The sequence below is a fragment of the Nyctereutes procyonoides genome, unplaced genomic scaffold (genome assembly GCF_905146905.1).
Source record: "Nyctereutes procyonoides isolate TBG_1078 unplaced genomic scaffold, NYPRO_anot_genome, whole genome shotgun sequence".
Taxonomy (NCBI): domain Eukaryota; kingdom Metazoa; phylum Chordata; class Mammalia; order Carnivora; family Canidae; genus Nyctereutes; species Nyctereutes procyonoides.
This window is the reverse complement of record NW_026575051.1, coordinates 25,924,922-25,952,682: the sequence shown is the minus strand read 5'-3', so window position 1 is coordinate 25,952,682 and position 27,761 is coordinate 25,924,922. Positions and strand designations below refer to the sequence as shown.

The 27,761-nt window shown below is 32.3% G+C and overlaps 1 protein-coding gene across 1 annotated transcript in view; it reads left to right on the top strand.

Moving 5' to 3' along the window:
• Positions 1-27,761, top strand: part of KHDRBS2 (KH RNA binding domain containing, signal transduction associated 2) — a 546,592-nt gene that overhangs the window by 199,832 nt on the left and 318,999 nt on the right. The window contains exon 3 of the mRNA XM_055330453.1: positions 4,852-4,968. Within this exon, the coding sequence (XP_055186428.1) occupies positions 4,852-4,968 (117 nt within the window). The remainder of the gene's footprint in view (positions 1-4,851; positions 4,969-27,761) is intronic.

The window sequence follows — 27,761 nt, the reverse complement described above, 5'->3', positions numbered from 1 at the left end:
AGAAGCTACTCTTATTCTTTGGTTCATGGCTGCCTTCCATCTTCAAAACCAGCAACTGCATTACTCCAAACTTGAACTCTGTTGCCTTTTTTTTTAATTTACAAGGACATTGGGCACACCTGGATAACCCAGGATAATCTCTTCATCTCAAGATTCCTAATTTAGTTAGAGTTGCAAATTCCCTTTTGTAGGATAATGGATTTACAGATTCTGGGTATTAGTGCATTGACATCTTTAGGGGCCATTATTTTGCCTTTGTGCTTTGTACTGCTCCCTGTATCATATATTTTAACATGAGCAAGAGTCTGTTTCTGGATTCCATTGCTCTATTTCTTATGTGTTCCAGGACTATACATAATCACAGTATCATAATTAATATAGCTTTATAATGAGTCTTTGTATGTGATAAGCATAATCCTTAACTTGTTCTGCTTCTGAATGTTTTGGCTATTCTTGGGCTTTGACTTTTTCATGCAAATTGTACAATCAATTGGTGACTTGATCCAAATCCTGTTTGATTTTAATTAGAACTGTACAGAATCTATAGATATAATTGAAAATAATAGATTGAGACTTTCTATCCATGAACATAATCTATCTCTCAATCTATTTATATCCATTTGAAAGCTTTATTAATGTATTTTATATATTCTCTGTAAAAGTTTTGATGTTAAACAATTAAAATTATTCTTAGAAAATGTAATTTATTTTTTACTGGTGCCATAAATGGTATCTCTCTCTCTTTGTAAAATTACTAATTATATGTTGCTGATGTACGAAAATACAATTGATTTTTTTATATTGATTTTGTATGAAACACCTTGCTAAGCTCTTTTACTGAATCTAATGATTTTTCTGAAATTACTTTGAGGTTTTTATGTATTTAAATTATATAAGCCTTGAGTAGTACTTTGTTTCTTACTTTCTGACATTTATAACATTTATCTTATTCAATGGCTTAAATTTTCAGTGTTGACTAAAATAAGAATGTACATCTTTACCTTGTTTTTGATATTATTTCATTATTAAATATACAATTCTCACTGGGTTTTAGTAAGCTTCCATTGGGTTAAGGAAATTTCCTTCATTTTTCAGATGATGTGAGTTTTGTAATTATTGAAATTGAATTTTATAAAATTATTTTTCTTTTTTAAATAAAATCTTAGCCTTTTTTACTGTTCAAACAAAATGTTAACCTCCTTTTCTCCATTGCTAGTAAGACTTACAGTTAGAGATTATAAATCTTAAACTACCTGTGTATCTGTGATAAACACAACTTACTCATTATGTGTGTCTTGTATATGCAACAGGCCCTGGTTATGATACTGCTTTGTTAGGTGGGTTTTGTTTCATGAGTGAATTTGCTTTATAAATTGCCTTTTCTGCTTGACCTTTACTATCAAGGTTATATTAGCCTCTAACTGAGTAGAGGGATATTTCTCCATTTCTTTCTCTGGATAGTCTGCTATTAGCACACAATCTCCAGAATTTCCTGGGTGAATTTCAAAACTGGCTCCCATACACAGAGAGCAAGGACAGACTGAGGAAAGAAGTAGGCTACTCCATATTGGTAGATGAAAAGTTTAATGAGCAATGGAACTTATATATGAGGCTTGTCTTGGGTGGCTACAAAATGAATAGATCTCAGCATAGAGACCTTAATAGGGTTCAGTCATGTATACAGCCCAGATGATCTCAATAACACATCATTCTTTCTCAAAGCTGTGTCCTTGAAGTGGCTCCTATTGTGGGATCAGTGGGCAGAACATAAATTCCAAGGACGAGGGTGGGGGTTAAGAGCCTCTGGTTGCCAAAGACCAGGTCTTGGGGTCAATAGGCAGTCACATCTTTCTCAGTGACTCCTCCAACATCTGCCTAGATTGGAACGATGTATTTCTTAAAAGTCTAGTGAGATTCCTTTGTCAACTGCCTGGGATTAGTATTTCTTTGCAGGACATTTAATTATGATATTATTTTAAAAATATTTATATGTTTTCAACTTTCTAATTTTTCCTCCGTTTCTAATTTGAAGTACTGTTTACATATTGTGAAATGCTGAGGCTGTAGCGTATGACTTGAGGAGTTTTGACAAAAATGTACCTATACATTTAGCAAAATATAGAATAATTCCATCACCCCAGATGTTTCCTTTTTGTCACTTTCCAGTCAGTCCAATCCTGGCCTATTTTCCATAGGCAACTACTCTTGGGAATTATAACACCATACATGACTTTGGCCTCTAGAGTTTTGTATCATTGGAATCTAACACACACTTTTTTGTATCTAGCGTCTTTCACTCAACATAATTGAGAGGTACATCCATGCTGCTGTGTTAATCACTGACGATTAGCTTTCTATTTTTGTATAAACTTATTGATTCTCTTTGGATGGGCACTGGTTTATTTCTAGTTTAATGGTGATTATGAGTAAGATATCGTGGACATTCTTTTTTTTTTTTCGTGGACATTCTTATACAAGTTATTTTGTATTTTGATCCAGGATCCCTGGATCGAGTCCCACATAGGCTCTCCTTGAGGAGCCTGCTTCTCCCTCTACCTATGTCTCTGCCTCTGTCATGTGTCTCTCATGAATAAATAAAAAATAAATAAAACTTTATAAATAACTGTCAATCCTTCCATTTCAATTATATCATTTTAAACTCCTAGCAGTGGTTGCTCTAGTAGTTCCACATCCTTGTCAACATTTGGTCTTTTTTTGTTTAGTAATTCTGATATGTGTGTGTTTAATTATTGACTTGATGGAGTTTTTTATAGATCTACATATTAATCATTTTTTAAGTTTTTGTTTTAATTCCAGTTAGTAAACATTTAGTGTTATATTTGGATACTAATAATTTTTCAGATGTATGCATAGGGAGTATATTTTCCCAGACTGTGTTGAATTTATCTAATTCCTTAATGGCTTTTGGGTGAGCAAAAGTTTTAGTGAGTGCTGTTTGTTTATTATTAAGTAACCTTTCCCTGTTTAAATTTGCAAAGACATTCTTATATGCCTTCTAACTAACATTCTTATAATTTTAGTTTCTATGTTCACATCTATGATTGATCTCAAAGTTTGCCTAAATGTGAGGTAGGACAGAAAAAAGTTTTTTTGTTTGTTTTGTTTTGCTTTATTGTTTGTTGCATATGAATATCTAATTGTTCTAGCTTTATTTGCTAAAAATTGCTTTTCAAATTTTATTGCTTATATACTTTTGTTGAAAATCAATTTACCTTCTATAATTTTTATGAAGTTTATGCTGCTCCATTTACAATAATCCACACTTCAGGGCAATATTAAATAAATGTGGTGAGAACAGACTTTTTTTAATTTATCCTAGATTTAGGGGAAAAGCATTTAGTTTATCACCATTCAGTAAGGTGTATTTCTTATTATAGGACTATAGACTTAAAAATATATATAAAAAGTCTCTGATTTAGAAGGCAGTAACTTAATTTTATTTATCTTTGTTTTTCACTACCCAACACAGTTTTTGGTGCATTCTAGCCCTTTGTATTTTTTAAATTAATCAGCAAATTATTATCCAAGTCATTTGCTGTGCTAATGTTCTTTTAGTAGCTGACAACATACTCTGATAACTGCTACTATTTCACCTGTTTTTAACCATGTTTCAGGATGAATAAACAAATTATTTATCCTGAATAAACAAATTATTCATCCTGAATATTCATTATTCATTTCAAATTGAAAAACCTCCAAGAATTTCCTATTTAGAGAAAATGTTTTGTAAATATGTGCTATCAGTGGTGTTTTAAAACTTTTCTGTATATGTGATCACATCCTTTATTTACTGATCCTTAGAACAACTCCTTAACATAGAGAATGTATGTGATTTGATGAGTACTGGATGTTGAACTCGACTGATGAGTTATTAAACTTTACATCTGAAACTAATGATGTACTATATGTTGGCTAATTGAATTTAAATTAAAAAAGAGAGAGAATGTATAACTGAAGAATAATGGAATTGCTTTTTTTCTGAAACATGAAATTTGGAATAGAATATTATGGGCACAGATAATGCTTAACAAAAATGAATATTAAATTTTACTCTAAAAATCTTTTTAAGGGGTGCCCATGTGGCTCAGGCAGTTAGGCATCTCCCTTTGGCTCAAGTCATGATCCTGGGGTGCTGGGATCAAGCCTTCCATCAAGCTCTCTGCTCAGCAGGAGAGTCTGCTTTTCCCTTTTCCTGTCTCTGGTCTTGTTTTTCTCTCTCTCTCTTTCAAAAATAAATAAATAAAAATCTTAAATATCTATTTAAAATGTTAACTTTTGTAATTTTGAAAGTGCAGAGTCTTTTTTTTTAATTTCAATAATCTGGAAAAAGAAAAACCATAGTTCTTTCTCCCTAATTTCTTTCTTTTTCTTTTTAAGATTTTATTTATTTATTCATGAGAGACACAGAGAGAGAGGCAGAGACATAGGTAGAGGGAGAAGCAGGCTCCAGGCAGGGAGCCTGATGTGGGACTAGATACTGGGACTCCAGGAACACCCCTGGGCTAAAGGCAGGCGCTAAACCTCTGAGCCACCCAGGCGTCCCTAATTTCTTTCTTTTAGGTGATTTATTTATTTGATTATGTAACTACTATAAGTGATATGTTCAATATATTATTGATTTTGACAATCCTTTAGTAAGAGGCATCCATTTTAAAATGGGTCCTAGACCAGAGGTCTGAAATAGTTTCATGTGTGTGTCTATGTGCGTGAATGGCATAACTCTCTTTTGCATGGTAAAGTTTGAGAGCCCATAAACCATCATTTATTTTTAGTGAAAATTATTACTTTATTTCTACTTTAAAACAGAATTCTATTGATTTTGTTTCCTAGTTCAATTTTGTGGGGAAATTGCTTGGACCAAGAGGAAACTCCTTGAAGAGACTACAGGAAGAAACAGGTGCTAAAATGTCTATCCTGGGCAAAGGATCAATGAGAGATAAAGCAAAGGTACTGAACTTTGAATTTGATATTTAACACAGACAGGAGGTTACCTGTAACACTCATGCCCAAAATTACAAGCACATCTACACAGTTCTCTTGTTATTTCCTATGATTTTCACCTTCTGGGACCACATTGTTGCACTCTCAGTCGATTCCTCTATTTTCATAAAAATCAATTACCCATCTTTTTCTTTTTTTTCCCTAGAACATGTAATTCTGTGTCTTTATTTTCTTTAGTCCTTTGTGTGGGTTGTTGTCAAATCTTCTCACTTTTTCTGTGTCCCTGTAGGATGTTTCTATATGTCTATGCTCATTTTCTTTAATTCCTTGTCTGAATCCCTTTTCTCTCTTCAACTGTGTCACCTAATCACATCCATTGTATCATTCTCTCTTTTTATCTCTATGCTTCATTTCACTTTGAGCCTCTTACAGAAGCAATTTCAAATACTTATTTGCAAATCCAAGAGAATTCCGCTTATTTTTGAAAATTTTCGGTGATATTAAACAACTCACCTGACCCCAAAAGAACAAATAAACTAAGAAATATATGAAATTTGATGTTCAAAATGATTTATTTCACATCTGAACTACATCATTTTCCCATTTTATAAAGTGATAGCAATTTTCTCTGTGTTAGAATTCATTGTTTTGGAAAAATAACCACCGTTTATTGAGATTTATTCATAAAGGATCTTTTAGAATTCATTGAGAAAGGGTGGATATATTAAGGTAATATTGTTTGACCAGGCCATGCTTTTCTGATTCGATATGTTACCATGGAAAATATTCAAAATATTCAAACATTTACTTCTGACTATAGAAATTACTTAGAAAATTGTTTAGGAGTTCTCTCTTTTAAGTATTAATGTGAAATCTTGACGAAAATTACAGTGGGAAATGTCACCGAACAGATATCTCCTAGTCTTATACTATGTACTTCATATTTGTGTGTTTTTATATTCTTCGCAATTTTGTAAGATTTAGATCAGTCATCATCTCCCTAATGGGGCTTTTCTGAAACTCCTGTGATAGGTTAAATCTTCTTATCACTTAACATATTTTTGAGATTTTCTGTTTCTCTCATTAAACTATATACTCCTACCAACCAGGGAAATATCCCAGTCAGCTTTGCGTAACCAGAGCATCTGAATAGGCGCTACATATCTTTCAAAGCAAATGGGTGTTTATTGTTTTTTCCCATATATTTGGATTTTTTTTTCCTGTTCACAGAGTTTTACATTGGATTCCTTTTTCCCTGTGAGTATGTTAGGAACCAGCATAACTATTTGAAAATCTAGTTGGAAACAAATTTAGTTCTATTAAGTTTCCATTAGGTTTAATTTACTGATATTAGCTGTTACTTAAAATCCAGCTTCTCATTGATTACCTTTTAGGTGATCTATCATGCTTGTCTATGCTTCAAGTATTTTCATTGTTCCTTTACAAAATGAAGGAAAATGAGAACATTTAATAATAATAATAATAATGTACTGCACTATAAACTACATTTTATAGAATCTAGATAAGACCTTAACTGCCAAGGATGGTGGGGGCACAGTTAAAACAAAACCACAGATATGGATATGCAAAAATTTACCTCAGTGAATATTTGATTAAAATAAAAATAAATCCTTGGTAAAATATTAATCACTATGCCGCCATTTTACCTCTCTGCAACATGACCTGATCAGGAAGGAAAATTTCATATGTGATTTTGTTCTTCTAACAAATAAATAAAACTTATCTGATTCTTCAGGGGAAGTATATACATGTGTACGTATATATATGACCACACAGGAATATATTCATGCATTAATTGTAGAATTATTTATTTCTGGGTCACACTGTGTGTCATCTATAGTTCTAGTTCATAGTAATGAGTATGACCAAAATTTTTCTCCTTCTAGAGATCACATTCCAATGGGAAGGCCAGACAATAAATAAGTGAATAAACATTTTAATAACTGTTATGTATTAAAATAATACAGATTATTTTTCTGTGTTGACTCTGCTATTAAGATGCTACACAGTACATATATATATATATATATATTTTGTTTTACACAGTATATATCTTAAATTTGATCTGTGTTTCATGATAAAAAGGAGGTTATTTGGATTGTTATCTAAGTCAGGACAAAATTACTATGCAAAAGCATTTCTTACACCTCCGCTGTGTGCTCAACTATAGATTAAATATTAGGTTCAGTAGAAAAGTATTAGGGATGCCTGGGTGGCTCAGTGGTTGAGCCTCTGCTTTTGGCTCAGGGCAGATCCCAGAGTCACGGGATCAAGTCCCACATGGGGCTTCCTGCATGGAGCCTGCTTCTCCCTCTGCCTGTGTCTCTGCCTCTCTTCTGTGTCTCTTATGAATACATAAGTAATATCTTTTAAAAAAAAAGAAAAGAAGCATTAGACATGAGTCAAGCCCTCACCCAGCTTTACAGCTTTTAATTTAATTAAACATCCTAATCTGTTTAACTTTCTTTAAAAAAAAAAAAGAAAGAGTTAAAATATCAGCCATTGAATTAGAGGGTGGAGAGAGTGACATTCTCATGACATTCTCTCTTTAACTATATTTTTACAAATCTAATAAGATTTTTTCATCATTAGAAAAATATGAAGTTTAAGATTTGTTATAAGATCATTATAGAATTGTGTGATATAGAATTCTAGTGGTTTAGTGTAGTAAGATTCTAACAAGTTTCAGTGTTTTTATTTGTCTTATTTTGGTTTTGGTGGGCTTGGAGGAAATATTCCTTTTAGTTTAGTTATACCTAGCAAATAACTCTGTGAACAGAGAGAAAACAAAAACCAAAACAAAATGAAATGTGGTAATATCTGAGGTAATACCAGTAATCAAATCCTATCTTATATTCAATATTTTATTCCCATACTGGTGAGATCACTGTATATGCAAACTCACATTGTACTTAAAACTCTCCAGGAATGTTCGAACAGAAGCTAACTTTTAGCGGTGATGATAAAGATATTCTTGGAGAAAATTAGAAAGTAATATATACAGTATGTTTGCAATATTTCAAAATATCTCAGGAAATTAACTGGCAGTTCAGAAATTTCTTTAAAGTTTGAGTCCCTCATATACCATATGGCCAGGCAGTTCTAAATAACCACGCAGCTGCAGCTTCTCTAGCAGTTGCTTCTGAGCAGTCTTCAGGGGTAACTTACTGTAGCTTTGGATAGAGTGTTGCTATTTTTAGTGATGTGATGGCAGAGATTGGCGAGAGAGAACAGAGAAGTGGTGGTCTACAGGCTTATCTTTGAAAGAGTGAGGAACAAACATATTATCTTCAAGAAACAAGATTTGAGAGGTTAGAGGAGAGCAGAACCAGATAAGAGTGAGGAAACAGCAGGAAAGCATCAAAGCTAATTTATCACATACGTTCATTGTCTTTAAATGGAAATCACAGAAAGATATGTTGCAAATAAATTATATTGTAATGAAAGGTATTTGGGCATTTATATTAGTAAGCATGGTTGAAATTATGGAATGCAGTCTTAAAACATCGTGATGATTATATGTTAAAAGTAAAGTGCTGTTTGGTGGAGTTTTATTTGAAAGTGTGTGATCATTCTCTAGGCAAGCCTTTCTCTTTGATGTGCTAATATCATGTGCAGTTTCTATTTTATAATATATCTTCTGTATTTGGTGATGGCTACTTTAGTAAATCCTTTCTGATTTCATGGCAATTTGATTTTCATCAACAATAAAATCAACCGAAAACCTTCAAAGTGATGCTGCTGCCTGGTGGGTGTGAAGCCCGTACCAATCATCTTTCTCTCATTTGGCTTCTGGGCTATGCCTTACATCAAACAGCACAGTTAGTCTCTCAAATCCTGAAGGGGGGAGGCCATGCTCACTGCTTGTCAGTCAGGCTGGGATCGGTTATGTAGACTCCTGTTTCAACTTTTTAATATCCTTAACAACAAAGCGATTTGTAATCCCACAAAAATCAAGAGCCCAGACAGTGATTTTAATTTGAGCTGGGCCCCTAATAAACTGCACCGTAGATCAACAATGTTTTTTTCTCCACTTTGCTCTGCAGGAAAGAATGCCTAGCCTATCATGACTGCCAAACAGAGATAGAAGAATAAGCCTTATTCTTTGCTTAAGTATCACTTGAGTTTGTAAAGGACAAAGAGTATATGAGGAATTACAGATAGGCGAGAATTTATTTTTGATTTATGCACTGCATTCTTCTGTTTCTTGGATCTGAATTTTGAGAAATGAGAGTAACTGAGTAAAAGGTCCCACCTGAAGGATCGTGTAGTAGCACATGTGATATGGAACAGTGCATTGTAAATATATATTTTGTGAGAACTCAAGGAAACTTGTTTCAATGGTGAACCAACACAAGGTTATTTCAACATATGATATATTCGGACTCCAAGTGACCAAACAAATAAAATAGTCAGGTTTGAATTGAAGAGTGAAATATATCATGATACTAGTGTGAAATAATTTTCAACATTAACATGTTAAACCCTTTTATGTATAGTTTGTCATTCACTGTAGGGGGCTTTGACTTAAGAATGAAAAAAAAAAAAAAAAACAACCCATAAACCTATCCAGGCTCAGTTCTTCATAAACTTCAATGACAAAGCATGAGGTGGCAGTATTTTTTATATGTTGTGAATCAAAGTTCTATATTACCTTAAATCTTAACATTCCTCTAGTCTGATTTTATTGACAATTAGACAAATTTATTTTAGTTTTTGTGGTTAAAGCCTGCTGTTTGAAAAACTGCCAAGGACCTAATGTCTCGACTGTAAACTAGGGATGGTATACAAAAATATATATATTTTAAAGTTACTAGTATAATTGGTTTTCCTTCGTTGCCACTTGTCACTCATGATTTGGACTGCACCCTTGTTTCCCATAAGAAGTGAAATGAGGGAATCACAGAGTCAAGATTTCTCACACCACATTGCAGGAAATTTTTATTTGTTAAGCTATTAAAAATAGAATATATGAAGACAGAGACATTTCTAGACATTTTATATATTATAAACCAGAATTGTAATAGTGTATTTATTTTCTACCATGGAGAAAGCCTATCCCTTTTTGTTCTGAGATGTATTGTCCACCTCAAAATATTGAACTGAAAATTCAAATGGGATATCTCCAATACAGAAAGGGACTGATGATATCTTAGAAATATTTTAAATTACACACTCTGTGGTAGTTTTCAAGATGGCTGCAAAAATTCTTTGACATTTCTCTTAGAGAAAGATGAGTAGGGTCTAATTCTCTTCCTCTCGAATTTGGATAGTTTTAGTGACTCGCTAGTAACAGAAAGACTGCAGAGGAGGTGTCACTTCTTCAGGATTTCTAAGGATCAGTGGGAAGACACAGTGCACTTTCTGTCTCATTTACAAGAACACTGCCTTTAGGAGCTCTAAGCTGCTTTGCAAAGATTCTGAGAATCTCTAGGGCTGCCCCCCCCCCCCCCATTGTGAGGAAGTCAGTTATATGGATAGGCCTTGGATAGGTAGCAGTGGGAAATCCCACTGGAGCCGAGCCTTTGAATAATCCTAAGGCAAGGCATCACACCTGCAAGTAAAGAATTCTCCAGATGATATCAGCCTCTAGCCATTTGAGTGATCACAGGCTGTTTTGAGTCCTTCTATGTGCAGCCCCAGACTCCAAGAGCAAAACAAATTATCCCCATGTACTCGGTCTAAGTCCTTCACCCACAGAATCCCTGCACATAGTGATAATGGTATGGTTATTATTTTAGGCAACTGAGTTTGTCATGGTTAGTTATATAATGCTAGATGACAGGAACACATTCCTACAATTTTATTTATAAAATTAAAAGATTATCAACATTGACAGCCATTTTCCAAATACTGGATTTGTTCTCTTTTTGTGTTTCTACTGCCCTTTCATGGTAACTACTAAAGACTTTGAAAATTTCTGGGGTTTTGTATGGGTTTGTGTATTTGGCATGTTGATGTTTTTGTGATTTATTTGCGCCTTATTTTGAAGCATATGACAAAGTTCCATATCAGAGTTGCCAATAAGGGAAAATGCTTCCAAGAAAGGTAATTCAAAGATTTCCAGAATGTTTGACTTAAAAAGTATTAGGCTAGTCAAAAGGCTGGTCTAAGGCTTTTGTACCTTTTCATGTCTGCTTTAATAACAGGAGTCTCAAGGTTAATTGGGTAGGTAATTCTAATTTCTCTGTAAGGCTTCTCAATTTTATTACAATCTAACAAAGTGAGTGCTCCAGCATTTTATCGGGGGTGTTAGGTAGATCCCAGAAGAGGAAAGCATGGCACCATACAGCAAGTATTGCCCCAGATCAAGATTGGGACAGTTTTCTTTCTTACTCCTTCTTTTTGACCAAGTCAAATGGTTGAAGGTTTGTCTTAGCCAAGAAAAGGACATACGGCATTTTGGTTCTGAGAACTTTAACTGAGCTCTTTGCTTCATCAGTTTTTTATTACATTTCTTTTAGATGGTAGATTTTAGATAAGGGATCAAGTTATAAAATACACCACCATGAAATTACCTGCAACCTTTGCATGGACCCATTGACAGTCTAGCAGTTTCCTATGTTAGGGAAGAATTTCTAAGCAGAATCCTAAGGTGATTCAATTTACTGATACACATTTTTATACTATGAGTGTATTTTGTATTATTTAGTGCTACATATATGCTTAGTTGGCCTATCCTTCTCAATATATATATTTTAAGTATTAATATTTGCTTTGCTTTTTAAAATTAGACCTGATCTTTGCTTTGCTCACACATTGCAAATTTCAGTACACACATGAATAACCAAAGCAAAGCAATAGACCCATATGAATAGACAACGAGTATATTGGATCTATATAATAGGTCAAATGAATATATCATTGCTCTAAGACAAGAATTGGATATTAGAAAGAAAAATTGCTATATAACTGTATTTTGTTCATTGTAAGAAATAATACATTTTTAGTTTATGGATAATTTTAATGTCAAACCAAGTAAGAATGGTTATCTAAAAAATTAAGAAAAAGGATAAACTCTTAGAGAAGCCTTTGATGAAAGGTTGTTATCTGTACATTTTGAGAAAGAGGATGTTAAATATTTGTTTTATTTTATTTATTTTTTAAAAATATTTGTTTTAAATTGTTAGAACTTGACCCCAATATAAGCATGTTTTTTGTGAAGAGAAAATTGTTGGACTACTTGTTCTAGCACAGCTTGGGGAATTCAGAGATACAGTTAAGAGGATAATGGGCCCAGAGCAGGAATATTGAAGATAAAAATCCTGCACTTAACTCAAGTGCACTCTCAGCACTAATTCAGATTCTGCATTTCATTAGTTGCAGTGATGTTTTTGACTTAGTACTCTGTTTTCTCTTTATTGTTTTTTTTATTTCATAATTCATTTGAAAGTTTTATAGTAGTCTAGTTTTATCAGTCATAAATATCTGAATCATTCTTAGTTGAATAGTTTTGTCATGAATACTTGAAAATTTGTGTGAGTCTTGACAACCCTTGATAAAAAGTAGAGAGCTCTGTTTTCTGGTTCATGATGCTAACTAAGCAGAACCCAAAGAAAGACAAAGTAGTCAAACTCCTTTGTCCAATGGATACTGCTACTGAGTTCACTTTTGCTTTCTGTATTTTGGTTCACCAAAAGTAAATCAAAAGACCAAGAAAAATGAAAACTCCAGGATACAAATGAATTTTATAGATTTTGCCATCAACACAATCAGTTGCACCATTTGACTTTTAGCAGCTGGGACAACGTTTTGTATACTTTCAGGGTTGCCATTCATAAGGCATCTCTATGAACTGTGCCCCTAACTGTCTGATACTGTTTGTCACCAGCACTGAACCTAGTTGAGTAATTAAGCATACCAAATATCAATACAGGAAACACTTCATTGTATTTTTTTCTTACTATCTAAATACCAGAAATCACCTAGACTTCTTATAGATATATTTATTTTTAAAATGTTATCTGCAGAGATGTTTATTGTTTTGTACATTTTTTGTGCAAATGACATTTGTTTTAATTTTGATAATATTAACATTTAGAATTTTTTGCTTTTTGAGGTTCACTCAGGGTTTTGAGATAAACTGTGAACATATGGCAGTATTCTTGCATGTGGTTTGCTCCAGATAAAGCACACCTAACCTATAGATATGTAATTGCTAACATCTACAATTCTAGCATCACTCTGAAGTTTAAAAAAACAAAAAAAAAAAAAAACAAAACAAACAAACAAAAAAAAACAGGGATGCCTGGGTGGCTCAGGGGTTAAGCAGCTTCCTTCTGCTGGGGCATGGTCCCAGGGTCTTAGGATCGAATCCTACATCAGGCTCCCTGCTTCTCCCTCTGCATGTGTCTCTGCCTCTCTCTCTCTCTGTTTCTCATGAATAAATAAATAAAATCTTTTAAAAAAAGCAAACAGATTGATTTAGAGATTTTAGAATGTCTCCACAAGCTTTCATGTTCACATTTCGATGCTTATTCTGCCCTTTATTTGCTGCTTCCTCTTTCTAAATAGTACACTTACTGTTTTGTCTTCCTTTTGTATACTTTGCATGTTTCTAAAGATTTATTTTTTTTTAAATTTATTTATTTATGATAGTCACAGAGAGAGAGAGAGAGAGAGAGAGGCAGAGACATAGGCAGAGGGAGAAGCAGGCTCCATGCACCGGGAGCCCGATATGGGATTCGATCCCGGGTCTCCAGGATCGCGCCCTGAGCCAAAGGCAGGCGCCAAACCGCTGCGCCACCCAGGGATCCCCCACTTTGCATGTTTCGACAAAATGTTGATTTCAATTATTTGGAACTTTTAGGAAATTTTTTCCCAGTCTTTCATAATTTTCTTCCTTCACCTGTCTACCTTAAAAAAAATTTAAAGCTACACCAATTTAAAATCAGAAATTTTTTTCCAGTATTTGAATACTGAGTGGCTCTTATTTCTATTTCCCTGAACATTACTAAAAGGTGTTTCCTCAGCAGCAGCTCCAATATCTTATTTACTTAAACCAAATCAATAGTCACCCCTACCAAACCAGGAGCATAAACAATGAAGAATAAGATAGTAAGACCATCCACTGAATAGACAGTCTACCTTGTGCTGAGTTAATATTTTCAAGATCTCAATTCTATACATTTTAGATTAAAAGTGATATTCACATTTAAATAATAATAATAATAATAACAATAACAATAACAATCTTAAAGCATGTAGAAGCTTATTTTGATTATCAAATGATAATCTTAAGGAAAATTTCATAATACACATAAGAAAAAACTATGTTTTGTTGGCAAGACTATATCTTTAGCATAATAGCTGCTTGAACATAATAATTAAACTAGAATAATTGTTAATATTATGAAGGTGACTGTGGGGTTGTCTTAATTTTCATTGAACTGATTGGAGTTGTAGCATATGTGCTTCCATATCATACCCGTACACATGCACGTATACATTGGTTTATACAATCTTAGAGTTGGCGAGAAGGCAAAGATGCTGGTTTATTAATCTTTATAATCAAAACATATGTTTGCCCAAGAGTCAGTAATTTGAGATTCCTGGGAAATTACTAGGAAATATTGAAATATTAGAGGTAAAAAAAATAACATAGAGATGCGGATCAGTTTCATGAAAATATCTTGCTTAAACTAGCAGATTAATTCCAAGGATCCATAACATTGGAAGAAATAGACTCTATTAAGTTTTCTCTGATGGTCCTTAAATTATTACACCCAAGGTAAGAAGAAAACAGATCCAGATTATTTTACGTAACATAAAATTACCTACAGGATATAAAAGATTGAGTTGACCATGATTCTTCAATCATGATCTAGCCTCTATAAAACTGACTAGTTTAGGTATAATTGATTTGTGAAACTGTTTTCATCTATCCTCTGTACTGTTTATGTACATCCAGTGTGTACTCTGGTGGATGAAAAGGGGAAAAGGAGTACCCTGTACATGGAGCCCCTGAGTTAGCCGCCTTTACGTTGGGGTGTAACCATTGTCTGCTTTTGGTGATAACTCTTGCAGGGAAGAGAGGTAACCACTTTGCAAGTCTAGTCCCTTCCTCAGGGCAAGAGTCCCTTCACAGGCTCCTTTGTGAAATCTTCCTGTCTCAAGAGCCCAGAATTTCCTTTTTAGGAGGAAAGAATTTTTCTCACTTCTTCATCCCTGTATAGTTTTATAGGTCAAAAAATTGATCACAGTATACTTAGCTGCATATGTAATATCTTCTTCTACATAGCTATGAATTCTTGTTAAGATTATAAGCCAAAAATGTTGTTTTAGTGCACATACTTTCCCTCTAACCATTGCTTTGTTTTGTTTTTAAATCACCAGGCCTGGATCATATTTTTTTGCCTTACTTTTATTAGAGTATAATTTACATATGTGAAAATCTACCACCTTTAAGTGTACAAATATATATAGCCATGTTTCTATATTCACAATCAAGATAAAGAATATGTCTGTTACACCAAAAATTTCCTTTGGGCCTTGTCTCACACCCTGGTCCCTGAAAACCACTGTTCTGCTCTGTTACCATCTTTTATTTTTTCCTAGAATTTCATAAATTGCTTTATATAGCATAAAGTCTTGCTCTCTTGAGTTGTTTCACTTAACATAATGCTTTTGAAGATCATCCATGTTGTTGCATGTATCAGTAGTTTGTTCTTTTACATCACTGAGAAATTTTCCATTGTGTGGCTACACCAAAACTTGTTTATCCATTTATTTTATGGTAATTTAGGAGGGTATTCTGAATAAGGCTACTCTGAAGATTCATAAGTGTCTTTATGTAGAGATATGATTTCACAGTAGATAATTTGGGATTTCTTATTAAAAGTTAAAGCAGTAGGATATTTATATAATCTTTTTCATTAATATAGTTATCATAAGCCTATATTTTTTTTTAGAAAGTCAGAAATAAGTACTCCTAAAGTATTGGTTGTATATTTTACTTTCTGATTTTTGGTATGGTTTACTTGGCATTCATAACATCTATTAGTTCTATGAAAGACTGTTTTATTAGTTGTTCATTTTTCATTCTGCAAATAATCATTTCTAAATTAAGGTTTGGGGGATTTTTTTTTCAGTAGTGCCCTAAATTAGGATACCAGAGTTCAGACACAAACTGGAGGTTCTGATTCCCTAGTCAGAGAGATGCGATTTGTTAGATAAATGAAGCCATCTGCATCAATTTAAATAGTTCTAGCAATTGATTCATGAAGTGTCTAATATTTCCATGAAATTAGCAGTGGCATTTTCAAATCTCTATAACTGAGAGGAAAATTTAACCTTCTCTGAAGAATTGCACACTCTAGGGTTGATACTTTAGAAAATTATATTGTTCTAAGGGAATACTCACCAAAGAATTACATCAGACTTTGAACAGATGCTGCAAGATTCCTGTTTTATTGCTGGTGCACTGGAGTGGTGATATTAAAAGTCTTCATCTCCTCCCTCGCATCTGATGTTAAAACAGATTTCCCATTTCTCAACTCTGACAGTTTAGTGGTGACTCTCTTGTGGCTGTTCCAAAAAAATTCTGCTTTCTCTTCTTTTCTCCTCTACTGTAAAATTAAACTCTAGTCATTAAGTTCAATGTACATCTTTTTGTTAGGACTCTAAGGAGTCTTTTCCACTAAGGGAAGTTGGAGGATTTATTTCAAAAAATAGTATCTGTTTTTCTCTCACTCATAGAATTTAATTTCTTAGTATAGAATTTTATATTGTATATGCATTTTTGATTAAAAATAAAGTACAAAATCAATGTATAATATTAATAGAATTTTATCTATATTGTTATAATCCATGAGTTTCACATCATATCTCACATAATTGCTTTACTAGTGGAAATCTTAGAGCTTGATTTATTATGAAAATCCACAAGTCTGTTAATATGCTATACTGCTATTTTATCTTTGCTGCTTAGATTTCTGATCTTTTTCTCCTTTGTGCTGCATTAATGGTACTGAATGCAGATGAACCACTCAGCTATTTTATGTTATAGAGGATAGACATACTTAGATAATTAATCTGGAGAATGTTTGTCTTTCATGGCCTATTGCATAGGAGTTACAAATTAATTTCTAAGCCTAGTTATGAAGTTCCTCATAATGTTAGATATTCATAAATTTTTTAGACATTATAATGGATGATAAGTGTGGTTTACTCAGAAAATGTTGATACATTTTGTGAAACATTTCCATAAGAAGGATGTTAGATAAATCAGGCATGTTTTATAAATTATTTGAAGGTTTTTTTTTTCAGTGCTATACATCATCCATATTAAAAAAACAAACCAACAAAAAATACAACAAAAAATCTTCTCCCCTAAATGTGAAGTAATAAATGCCAATTGGTCATATTAATGTTAACAAAAAGTATTACAGCTATTCCAAACATTTTATTGTATCTGTTAACTAAAACTTAGTTATGAACTTTTTAACATTTTTCACATTATTAAAGTATGTGCTATCAAAAATAAGATTTGGATATTTATTATATAAAATCCCTAAAATATAGGACATTACTACCCATATTTAGTGGACTTATACTGTAATTCTTTTTTAAAAAAAGATTTTAATTATTCATGAGAGACACACAGAGAGAGGCAGAGACACAGGCAGAGGGAGAAGCAGGCTCCCTGCTAGGAGCCTGATGTGGGACTTGATCCCTGCACCTGGGATCATGCCCTGAGCTGAAGGCAGACGCTCAACCTCTGAGGTACCCAGGTGTCCCTAATCTTTTCTTCTTTCTTTTTCTTTTCTTTTCTTTTCTTTTCTTTTCTTTTCTTTTCTTTTCTTTTCTTTTCTCTTTTCTTTTCTTTTCTTTTCTTCTTTTCTTTTCTTTTCTTTCTTTTCTTTTCTTTTTTTTCTTTCTTTTCTTTTCTTTCTTTTTTTCTTTTCTTTTTTCTTTTCTTTTTTCTTTCTTTCTTTTCTTTTCTTTCTTTCTTCTCTTTCTTTTTCTTTCTTTCTTCTTTCTCTCTTTCTTCTTTCTTTCTTTCTTTCTTTCTTTCTTTCACTTTTCTTTCTTCTTTCTCTTTTTAAGAGGAATTTTACTATAATTCTTGACTATGTTTGACTTTTTGGAGGATTGTTAACTCTTTAGTTTTAGGATATACTTTGCCAGATCCACCTGCATAAAAAATGTTACAATTTTTATTGTTTGTCCAAATAATTTAACAGAATTCTAGTTGTAGATTGGAGCAAGTAACTTCAATACACGAGAAAAAAAATTATAATTTCTAAATCTTGGTTATTTTGAAGACATGTGTTATTTATCCTAAAGCAGAGGGTCTTGTGAATTATCTCATGTGTTGAGAAGCAAACTTTCACCTCTGCCAAAATGATTAGTTAAGAGTTGAACATTAACTTATTGTTTTATTTTTATTGTTTTGACTTTTTTAATTCTAGTTAACATATAGTGTAATATTAGTTTCAGAACTAGATTTTGGGGTTCATCACTTACATAAAACACCCAGAGCTCATCACAAGTGCCCTCTCTGCAAGTAATATATGTAGAGAGAAAATAAATAAAAACAATACAAATAAGATAGAAAAACTAAATATTCAAAAATAAATTAGCATCTCTACTAAAACTAAGTAACAGTTATCCTTCACAAACCCCAAAATGCAAGTGAGTAAAGATAAAGCAAAGAAAGCTACAAGATCCTGGTTATATTAGCTTTTGTGAGGGAAAAGCAATGAAAAAGCAATGTGGTATCTGATGGCACAAGAATAGGAATGTCCCCAAGTAACAACATTTTTTGAGGTAACTATAAGAATAAGGGCCGAACCTTGAGAGGTGTTTTTATACCTGAATTCATGGTGAAGTCATTTAGTCCACTTCAAGATCTGAAGATACTGGAAAAGTGTAGGTTCTTCGAACTCTTGAAATTCTAAGACAGAACCACACAATGAGAAGCTCCTGGAATAGCCCTGGATTGAACAAGGAAGAAAAATGGGCAAAGTAAATGGAATATTTATATTAAATAGATTGTTGAACAGAGAAGGTAGATTTCAGAAAGCAAGAGGCTATATTTTTTATCCTTTTGGAAAAGTAACAAAAGAGGAGGAGGTAGTGTTTACATACTAAAAAGTAAAGAAAATCTCTCTTCACTTAAAAATGAGCAACAGAAAAGGATTTTGGCTAAATTATATAGGGAGCTATTTTAGGAAATAGATGATGAAGCCTCAAAATGAAAACGAAAACAAACATGCACACAAAATAAGTAAAACACACAATTGCATATATAATAGCAAACTAAAAAAAGGAAGCATTGAAATAAAATTGCAAATATTTAATTGTGGAGAATAGAGTATCATAAAGAGAGATGACAGGGCTGATGAAAGGATTATTAATAAAAGTAAAATGAATTTCAGAAATGAGTAAATTAAGAGAAATGAAAGAGTAGAATCATCAATAAGATTGTCAAATCACTGTGTTGTACTCCTTAAATTAATATAACATTTTATGACAACTATACTTTAAAACATTTTAAAAAGAGTAACAAAAGAGCAACTAAAAACAACTAATAATATCTTAAATTCAAGTGTAAATGGAGAAGGAGCTAATTAGAATTTGAGGGGATGATGTATATAGAATAGAGGTGAAGAAATCTGCTATGTATGCAATGGGAGTTCTCAAAAAAGAAAACTTAAGCAAAAGAACAGAATAAAAAGTCATAATAGAATAAAATTTTCCTGGAACTAAAAAAAGACTACATACAGAAAGTGTTCACCATATACTCTGGAAAACTGACTGTAAGGTGTTAGACGTACCCTAATAAAAACAATTAGACTTAACAAAAGCCTTTTTCCATGAAGGCAAAGATACTAAATCACTTAAAAGAGGGAAAAAAAGAATCAGACTTCTTAGCAATGGTTTTTGCCAGAGATAATCAAGTAACTTACATACTTAAGGAAAGATAATATGAACCAGGAAATTTTATTCAGATACTAACCTTTTATATATAAAGACCTTAAATTTTTAGTAACACACAAGAACTAATGAAATATTGTTTCCATAAGTCCTTTCTGACTAATTCACTACAGAGAAAAAACGTAATGTGTTTACTGAGTTATCTTTATGATATATTGCTAAGTGACCAAAGCACAGCCAAGAAAATTATGTATACAATTCTATCACTTATATAAGAAATGAGAAATATAAATATAAGTAAGTAAATGTAAACCTTGAGTTTGAAACATCTTGTTATAATAGAAATTAGGAAATCTGTTTATTTTAGGATTAGGTACAGAGGTCTTAGGAGCCAAATGGAAATGGTTTCCTCTGTTCAAAGAGAGGACAATTTGAACATAAATTAGAACAATAAGTCCTGTGAATGGAATACAACAAATATCTTTCTTTTGGTGATGGAAGCATAGAATACCACCTATGAAAAATACTTGCTAGAAATTTGTATCTGACTTTTATCAAACCTTTAAATATAGTTAAAAAATTACATAAAGCACAGGAGAGGGAGGAACATGTTAAGTAACACAACATTGATATACTAAGCAAAAGCTGAACTGTCATAACACTACAAGGGGAAAGGATCTTGGTAACTTCTGCAAGAGAAAGTTTGAGAGACGACCTAGAAATTAACAAACAAACAAACAAACAAAACTTAAGAAACATTATGTCTGATCACAATTTGTGCACCTAATTTCAATTCTCAAAATAAGGAACAAAATAAAAAGAATTGTAATTGGATGAGTGAACACTAAATTGATAACTATTGTAATTCAAGTTTTATTGCTGATTTTTATAGGTGATGATGGTAATTTAGTTATTTTTTTAAAAAGTCTCTTCCTTTAGAAATGCGTACTGAGATAGAGATAACACTTTTTGGGAAAAAAAAATTCTAGATATGTGGAAGAACAGGCTTTTTATTCCAAACATAAGATTATAAAATAAATTTTCTGAAGTAAAAAGTAGTGATGATAAAATACTCCTCTCATAGATGGAAAGACACCAATATCTTTAAAGGTCCTTTCATGGAATATAAAGTTAGGAAGAGGAAATTTGTGAGCAATTGATAATAGTAAGGTTGAGATAAATGATTGAGAGGAACATTTCAATTTAAAAGTGATGTCTGAAAAAATAAAATTTAAGTCATCATTAGCATAGTATTTTAGAAGAATTGTATCCTATTGCCAGACCATTACTTGAGTGTGAAACTGGGACAAGGACCCATCAAAATTAGTTTTATTTAGTACATGAATTTGACAATATTGGCAAATTTAAGAAATTTGCTCATCATTTTATTTTGATTTTTAGATATGAAAATGGTGAATTTTTAATACTTCATTGGTTTTTATAAAATAAATTTTCATACTGCTATTGTTCTGGCTTTTTTACATGTAGACAAATAGAGATTTTTCAGAATTGTTTGTACAGATCATGTATCCCAGGTTGTTTCTATTTGTGTGTTATTGGTTCTTGTAAGGATCATAATAAATACTTTTAATACACTTTAATGGGTTACTGTTACAAGAAATTTTGCATTGCCTCAATAGAGTATTTACATTAAATTACATTAAAGGACTACGATTAAATAGAACGATGAAAAAAAAACTCAAAACAGCAATTTTTTAAAGCCTAGAGAAATTATACTCCTTGACAAACATTCAAAAATATGACAATTTAAATAACTAAAAAATGATTATGTTTGTAATGAAACTATTAAAGATTAATGATCTCTCATGTAGAAAGATTGAGGTCTATGAATTATTTTGTCTTGATAAATTGCTACAATAATATATTTTGCCTTCAAAATGTATCTATGGTAAGTCATTTTAATTTTAAAATTATGACTAAATAGGTTTAGATATGACAAAACTGCAGTAATTTATAGTTTCTTTAAAAAATTATTTAGAGGAATTTTTACAGTCTGTGCTTCAGCTTCCTTGCACATGGGTATACAGACTTTAAGAGTTACGCAAGATTGAGGTGCCTGGGTGGCTCCATTGGTGAAGTGTCTGACTCTTGATCTCAGCTCAGGTCTTGATCTCTGGGTTGTGAGTTCAAGTGCCACATTGGGCTCCATGCTGACTGTGAAGCCTACTTAAGAAAAAAAATAAAAGTTATAAGATGATCAATGGGTAGAGTGGAAAGTAAATATTATAAAGGGTTTTTTTTTTTACTTTTTAAAATGATATTAATTTTATTATAGGATTTACATGTTCAACAAATTACTTTGGTAGATGATCAATAAATTCTAGTAAATAATCATCTAGTGCCTTGAAGATGCAAATAGCTACATAGATGCTTAAAAAGTAATGTTTTAGTTTTAAAGAACAATGGAATATAAGGTTAAGAGATAACTAGTCTTTGGGTTTTTTTTTACATTTTATACCATCATAAGTAATTTTAAGAATTACTTAAATATACAAAGAATATGATAATACCAAATATTCTCAAATGTATTATATTTATAGTGTTACTGCAATTTCATTCACATTGTAAATAAATTACTAACTGAAAATTTACTTCACAAAATGGTGAAAAATGTGAAAACCATAAATTTATGGTGACTATTATTTTGAAATGTTTAAATAAGTAAAGATCTGATAATTTTAGAGATTAAAGAAAAATTATGTTTATTATAATATACTTACCAATATAGTAAGGTAACAACAAAAACCATTAATTAAATTAATTTCAAGATTATATCTTGAAGTAGATAGAAGTTGCTTGGTAAATTAATATTGTTTGACAATGTGACACACATTTCAATATACTCCATTTCTATGAATCTATCTTACACATACACACACACACACACACACACACACTAGTAAATGATTATTTATTTATTTATTCATTTATTTATAGATTTTTAAAAATTTTTTATTCATGAGACACACACAGAGAGAAAGAGAGAGAGAGAGAGAGAGAGAGAGAGAGAGAGAGGCAGAGACACAGGCAGAGGGAGAAGCAGGCTCCATGCAGGGAGCCTGATGTGGGACTTGATCCTGTGACTCCAGGATCATGCCCTGGGCCAAAGGCAGGCACTAAACTACTGAGCTACCCAGGGATCCCTAGTAAATAATTTTTAAATTTAAGTTCTCCTAATCTTCTTTAGATCTTTAGCTTAAGATGACATGCAAAACATTGTACTGCATATTTATTCTTTCCCATATTCTAAGTAGAGCATTCTCCAATACTTCAAAGCCTGTAGAAACCTACCCATTTGAATCCAGGCTTCTAAGTGTCTTTCTTGGAAATTAATCATAATTATGGCTTTATGCTACTTCATTACAAAAGCTGCTACCAACTCTCTGAGAGCTATCACCATAATTTTTTTTTGCTACACTATAAAAACCAAAGAACTTGGATTCTGCAATAAAGCAGGTATTATCTTATAGAAAAAAATTGTACACCATGCATACACTATAGAAAGATTACATTGGTGGGATGAAAATCCAGAAACTTAAGTGCACTTTCTATCAAACTTTGTTGCCTATGGTGAATTAGAAAGTAGAAGCTGAGGTAATAATCCAAAGAAGACAATAAATTTAGTCAAAATGAAATGGGAAATGGGAAAAAAATCTAATGAAAAATTACAATTGAAAATAAAGACAACATATAAATTATAATTGTTCTTATACTCTTAATTGATATATACATATCACATAAATAATTTGCCCAGAATTTCTTTATCTAGTAAGATGACCAATATGATATGTTAACTTGTGGTTACCTAGAAATTGAAATACAGGATGGTATACACATTCTCTAGATTTACTGTTTTGATACAGATTAGATTAGTTCACTCAAACAGGCCTATAGCCTTTTCAAACATGAAGATGTTTTAGAATATGATAAATTCCTATTGCACTTGGCTAATTAAACATTTTCACTTTATGAAAAGAAATTTGTTTTCCGACCTTATGGGCAATCTCTTTCCAAGGTGAAATCCTAACAACTGCTTGACTTTTTCTAATATTTAATCTAGAACATGAATAAATTTTGTTTCCCTTCATAGAGTACATACTAACTCTTTTCCCAAGTATCATTTAGCTGTTTCCTTCAAGGGCCCACTCCTTCAGATTTTGTTGTTATTTCCATTTTATTCATTAGAAAATATTTTCCTTTCCACAAACTCTAATTTTGTTTCTATACTATTAATAGTACTAAAATGACTTGAAGGCTTTATATGATATAGTATGTTAATCCATTTTAGAATTTCACTTCTTACACCTACATTTTAACCTTCAAAATGAAAGTGTGGTATATTAATACATTTAGGTTGACATCATTTTGGTGACATTGAGAAGTATAAATGTGCTGTTGTTTGGCAAGTAGATGACTGCTATTGGTCATGACTCATTATCTTGTCACAGACATGCTATTTCAATAGATTGGAAACTTCACTCCTTCTATATATTCAGTACAAATCATAAATTCTTCAGTGCTCCTTTTTTTTTCTTGTAAGGTGCAGGATGTTATTATTCACAGCTAAATTATGAGTTATACAAAGTACACTTCATAGTTCTTCCTATTCAGTTGTTGGCAAGGTGCATTATTATTACTACTTTCCAAATTAGACTATTTTAATGAATTTGGTAATATTGAAGTGAATTATATATTTTTCTAGTATTCTTGTTCTCAATGTTTACATTCTTTTTCAATTTTGAAAAATAAACACATGAATTTTTTTTACAAATTAGTCTCAGAAATCCGTGGAAAATGTATGATGTAAAGTTTTTTTTCTTTCAAAGAGGGAGTTTGCAAAAATGAAAGATTATCCTTTAATATTCATGTGACTTTAAATCATAAATCTAAATTTGGCTCTGCTATCAACATATCTTTGTATTTCCTGGGCAAATTGGAAGGGACAAATTTCATCTTAAGAATGTGATTAAGAATGGCCAGAAGACAACATAAGCAAATGGTATCTTGAGACTATAAATAGTATTCTAAATTAAACATTAAAAAAGCTTTGGCCCAAGGGCTTCATTACCTTCCAGGAAAGAGTTAAAGTAAATTCTATCAAGTCACCTGGACATAGCCTCTGGAAACTTTGCTGAAATAACTTGGAAATGTAAAAAGAGGATTTATGAAAGGGCAAAGATATATGTGACTTAGGCTTATGCAGTGAATAGTCATGAAACTGATTTAAGCCAAAATGAATTTTGCTTCATACTTAAATTATCCAGATCTTTAGATTATGTCTTGCACTTTCAGTCAGCTCCTAAGTAAATGATCAGTTCTATATTATTTGAAGTTACAGTACACTCATATACTCATATATTTATATATACTAGGTGAGACCATAATGAAAGAGAGAGAGAGAGAGAGAGAGAGAGAGAGAGAGAAAATCCTTCAGTAAAGTTTTTAGTTCAGAGATTGGAAGTAATGAAAAAATATTTGCAAGGCAAAATATAATCCTATGATCCTATGATCATTAATATACCATTACATCAATTTTATATTGGTATTTTGTCTTTTAGGAATTTACTTTCAAATTGTATACACTTTCAACTTCAATCTACTTCAATCTGTAAAACAACATCCAAGGATTGGTGAAAATTTTAGAGAGTTTTCAAATTGTTTCACTGAAACCATATATGAAATTATTTAACAAACAACATTCTAGATAGTGGGATCTATTTATGTGAAATGCTGAGCAGGTCATAAAGTAATATAATATTACATTGAGAGTAGGCTTTAATAATATATATATTTATTTAATTTAGTATATATATATTTAAAGATGAATACCATATACCCTTGAGCAATAACAAAAAATAACAAAATACAATAGGGCTGATAATATAAGATAGCATCAAAACAAATATTCAGTTAATTCAAATGTAGGAAATAAAAAGAGATAAAAGAGGAAAAATACCATATATGACAAAAAGAAAACAATATGTTAAAAGAAACAGTTATTAGGATAAGATTTAAACCTAACCGTATGAATATTCACACTAAATGTAAATGGTCTAAACACCCCAGTTATAAAGCAAAGATTGTCAAATTGGATAAAACACAAATCTCAACTCTACAATGCTTACAAGAAGCACGTTTTATTTTTTTTTTCAAGATTTTATTTATTTATTCATGAGAGACACAAAGATAGGCAGAGACATAGACAGAGGGAGAAGCAGGGTCCTCCCAGGGAACCCAGTGTGGGACCTGATCCCAGGACCCCAGATGCAAGCAGGACCCCAGATCCCAGGACCCCAGATGCAAGCAGATGCTCAACTGCTGAGCCACCCAGGCATCCCAAGAAGCACAGTTTATTTATTTTTTTATTTTTTTAAATTTTTATTTATTTATGATAGTCACAGAGAGAGAAAGAGAGAGAGAGGCAGAGACACAGGCAGAGGGAGAAGCAGGCTCCAAGCACCGGGAGCCCGACGTGGGATTCGATCCCGGATCTCCAGGATCGCGCCCCGGGCCAAAGGCAGGCGCCAAATCACTGCGCCACCCAGGGATCCCAGAAGCACAGTTTAAATATAAGACACAAATAGTTAAATTTAAAAGAATAGGGACATATATGCTAAAATTAAAAATAAGTTGGAGGCACTATATAAATATCAGATAATTTAGATATCAAATAAAAGAATATTATCAAGGATAAAGGTGGTCAAGTTTTTGTGGTAGGGAATTAATTATGAAAGAGGTCAATTCATCAAGAGGACTTAACAGCTCTAAAGTTTATTCACATAATAACACAGCTTTGAAATACATAAAGCAAAAGCTTTTAGAAGTGCAATGAGAAACAGACAAATCCATAGTTGAGAAATACCCTTTCTCAATAATTTATAGAATGTGAAGATAATTAGTAAGGATATAGAAGAGTTGAATAACATTATTTATCTAAGTGACTTAATAAAAACATTTTCCCCTCACAAATAGCAGATTATACATTTTTCTCTTAAGTGCACACGGCATATCACAATGCAAAGAATGCCAGTAAATCAATAGCTAGGTAGAAATTTATAACATTAAACACATATTAGAAAAGAAGAAATGTCAAATTAATAACCTTTGCTTCCACCTCAAAAACTAGAAAAATAAAAGCAAATTAAACTAAAACAAAACAAAAAAAAAGAGACATAAGTCAACTAAGAATTGACTTTGTACTTAAAAGCCTTTCCTAAGGGATCCCTGGGTGGCGCAGTGGTTTGGCGCCTGCCTTTGGCCCAGGGTGCGATCCTGGAGACCCGGGATCGAATCCCACGTCGGGCTCCCGGTGCATGGAGCCTGCTTCTCCCTCTGCCTGTGTCTCTGCCTCTCTCTCTCTCTCTCTCTCTCTGTGACTATCATAAATAAATAAAAAAGAAAGAAAAAAAAAGCCTTTCCTAAAGGGATGCCTGGGTATTTCAGTGGTTGAGTGTCTGCCTCTGGTTCAGGTCATGATCCCGGGATCCTAGGATTGAGTCCCATATCAGGCTCCCTACAGGGAGCCTACTTCCCCCTCTACCTATGTCTCTGCCTTTCTGTGTGTCTCTCATGAATAAATTAAATAAAATCTTTTTTTTTTTAAGTATTCCCTAAAAACTGCCCAAATTGCTTCACAGGTGAATTCTACCAATCAAATAAAGTATAATAACAATTATACATTAAAATCTGCCAAAATATTGAAAAGGAGGAACTATTTTTCAAGTCATTTTATAAGGCCAGCATTACCCTAATATCCCAAAATAAGAAAAAGGTATTATGAAGACACAGAAAGAGAATGAAAAACCGTTTGATAATCTCAATAGATACATTTAAAGGATTTGCCAAAATCGTACTATTTCTAATAAAAATATTTTGAA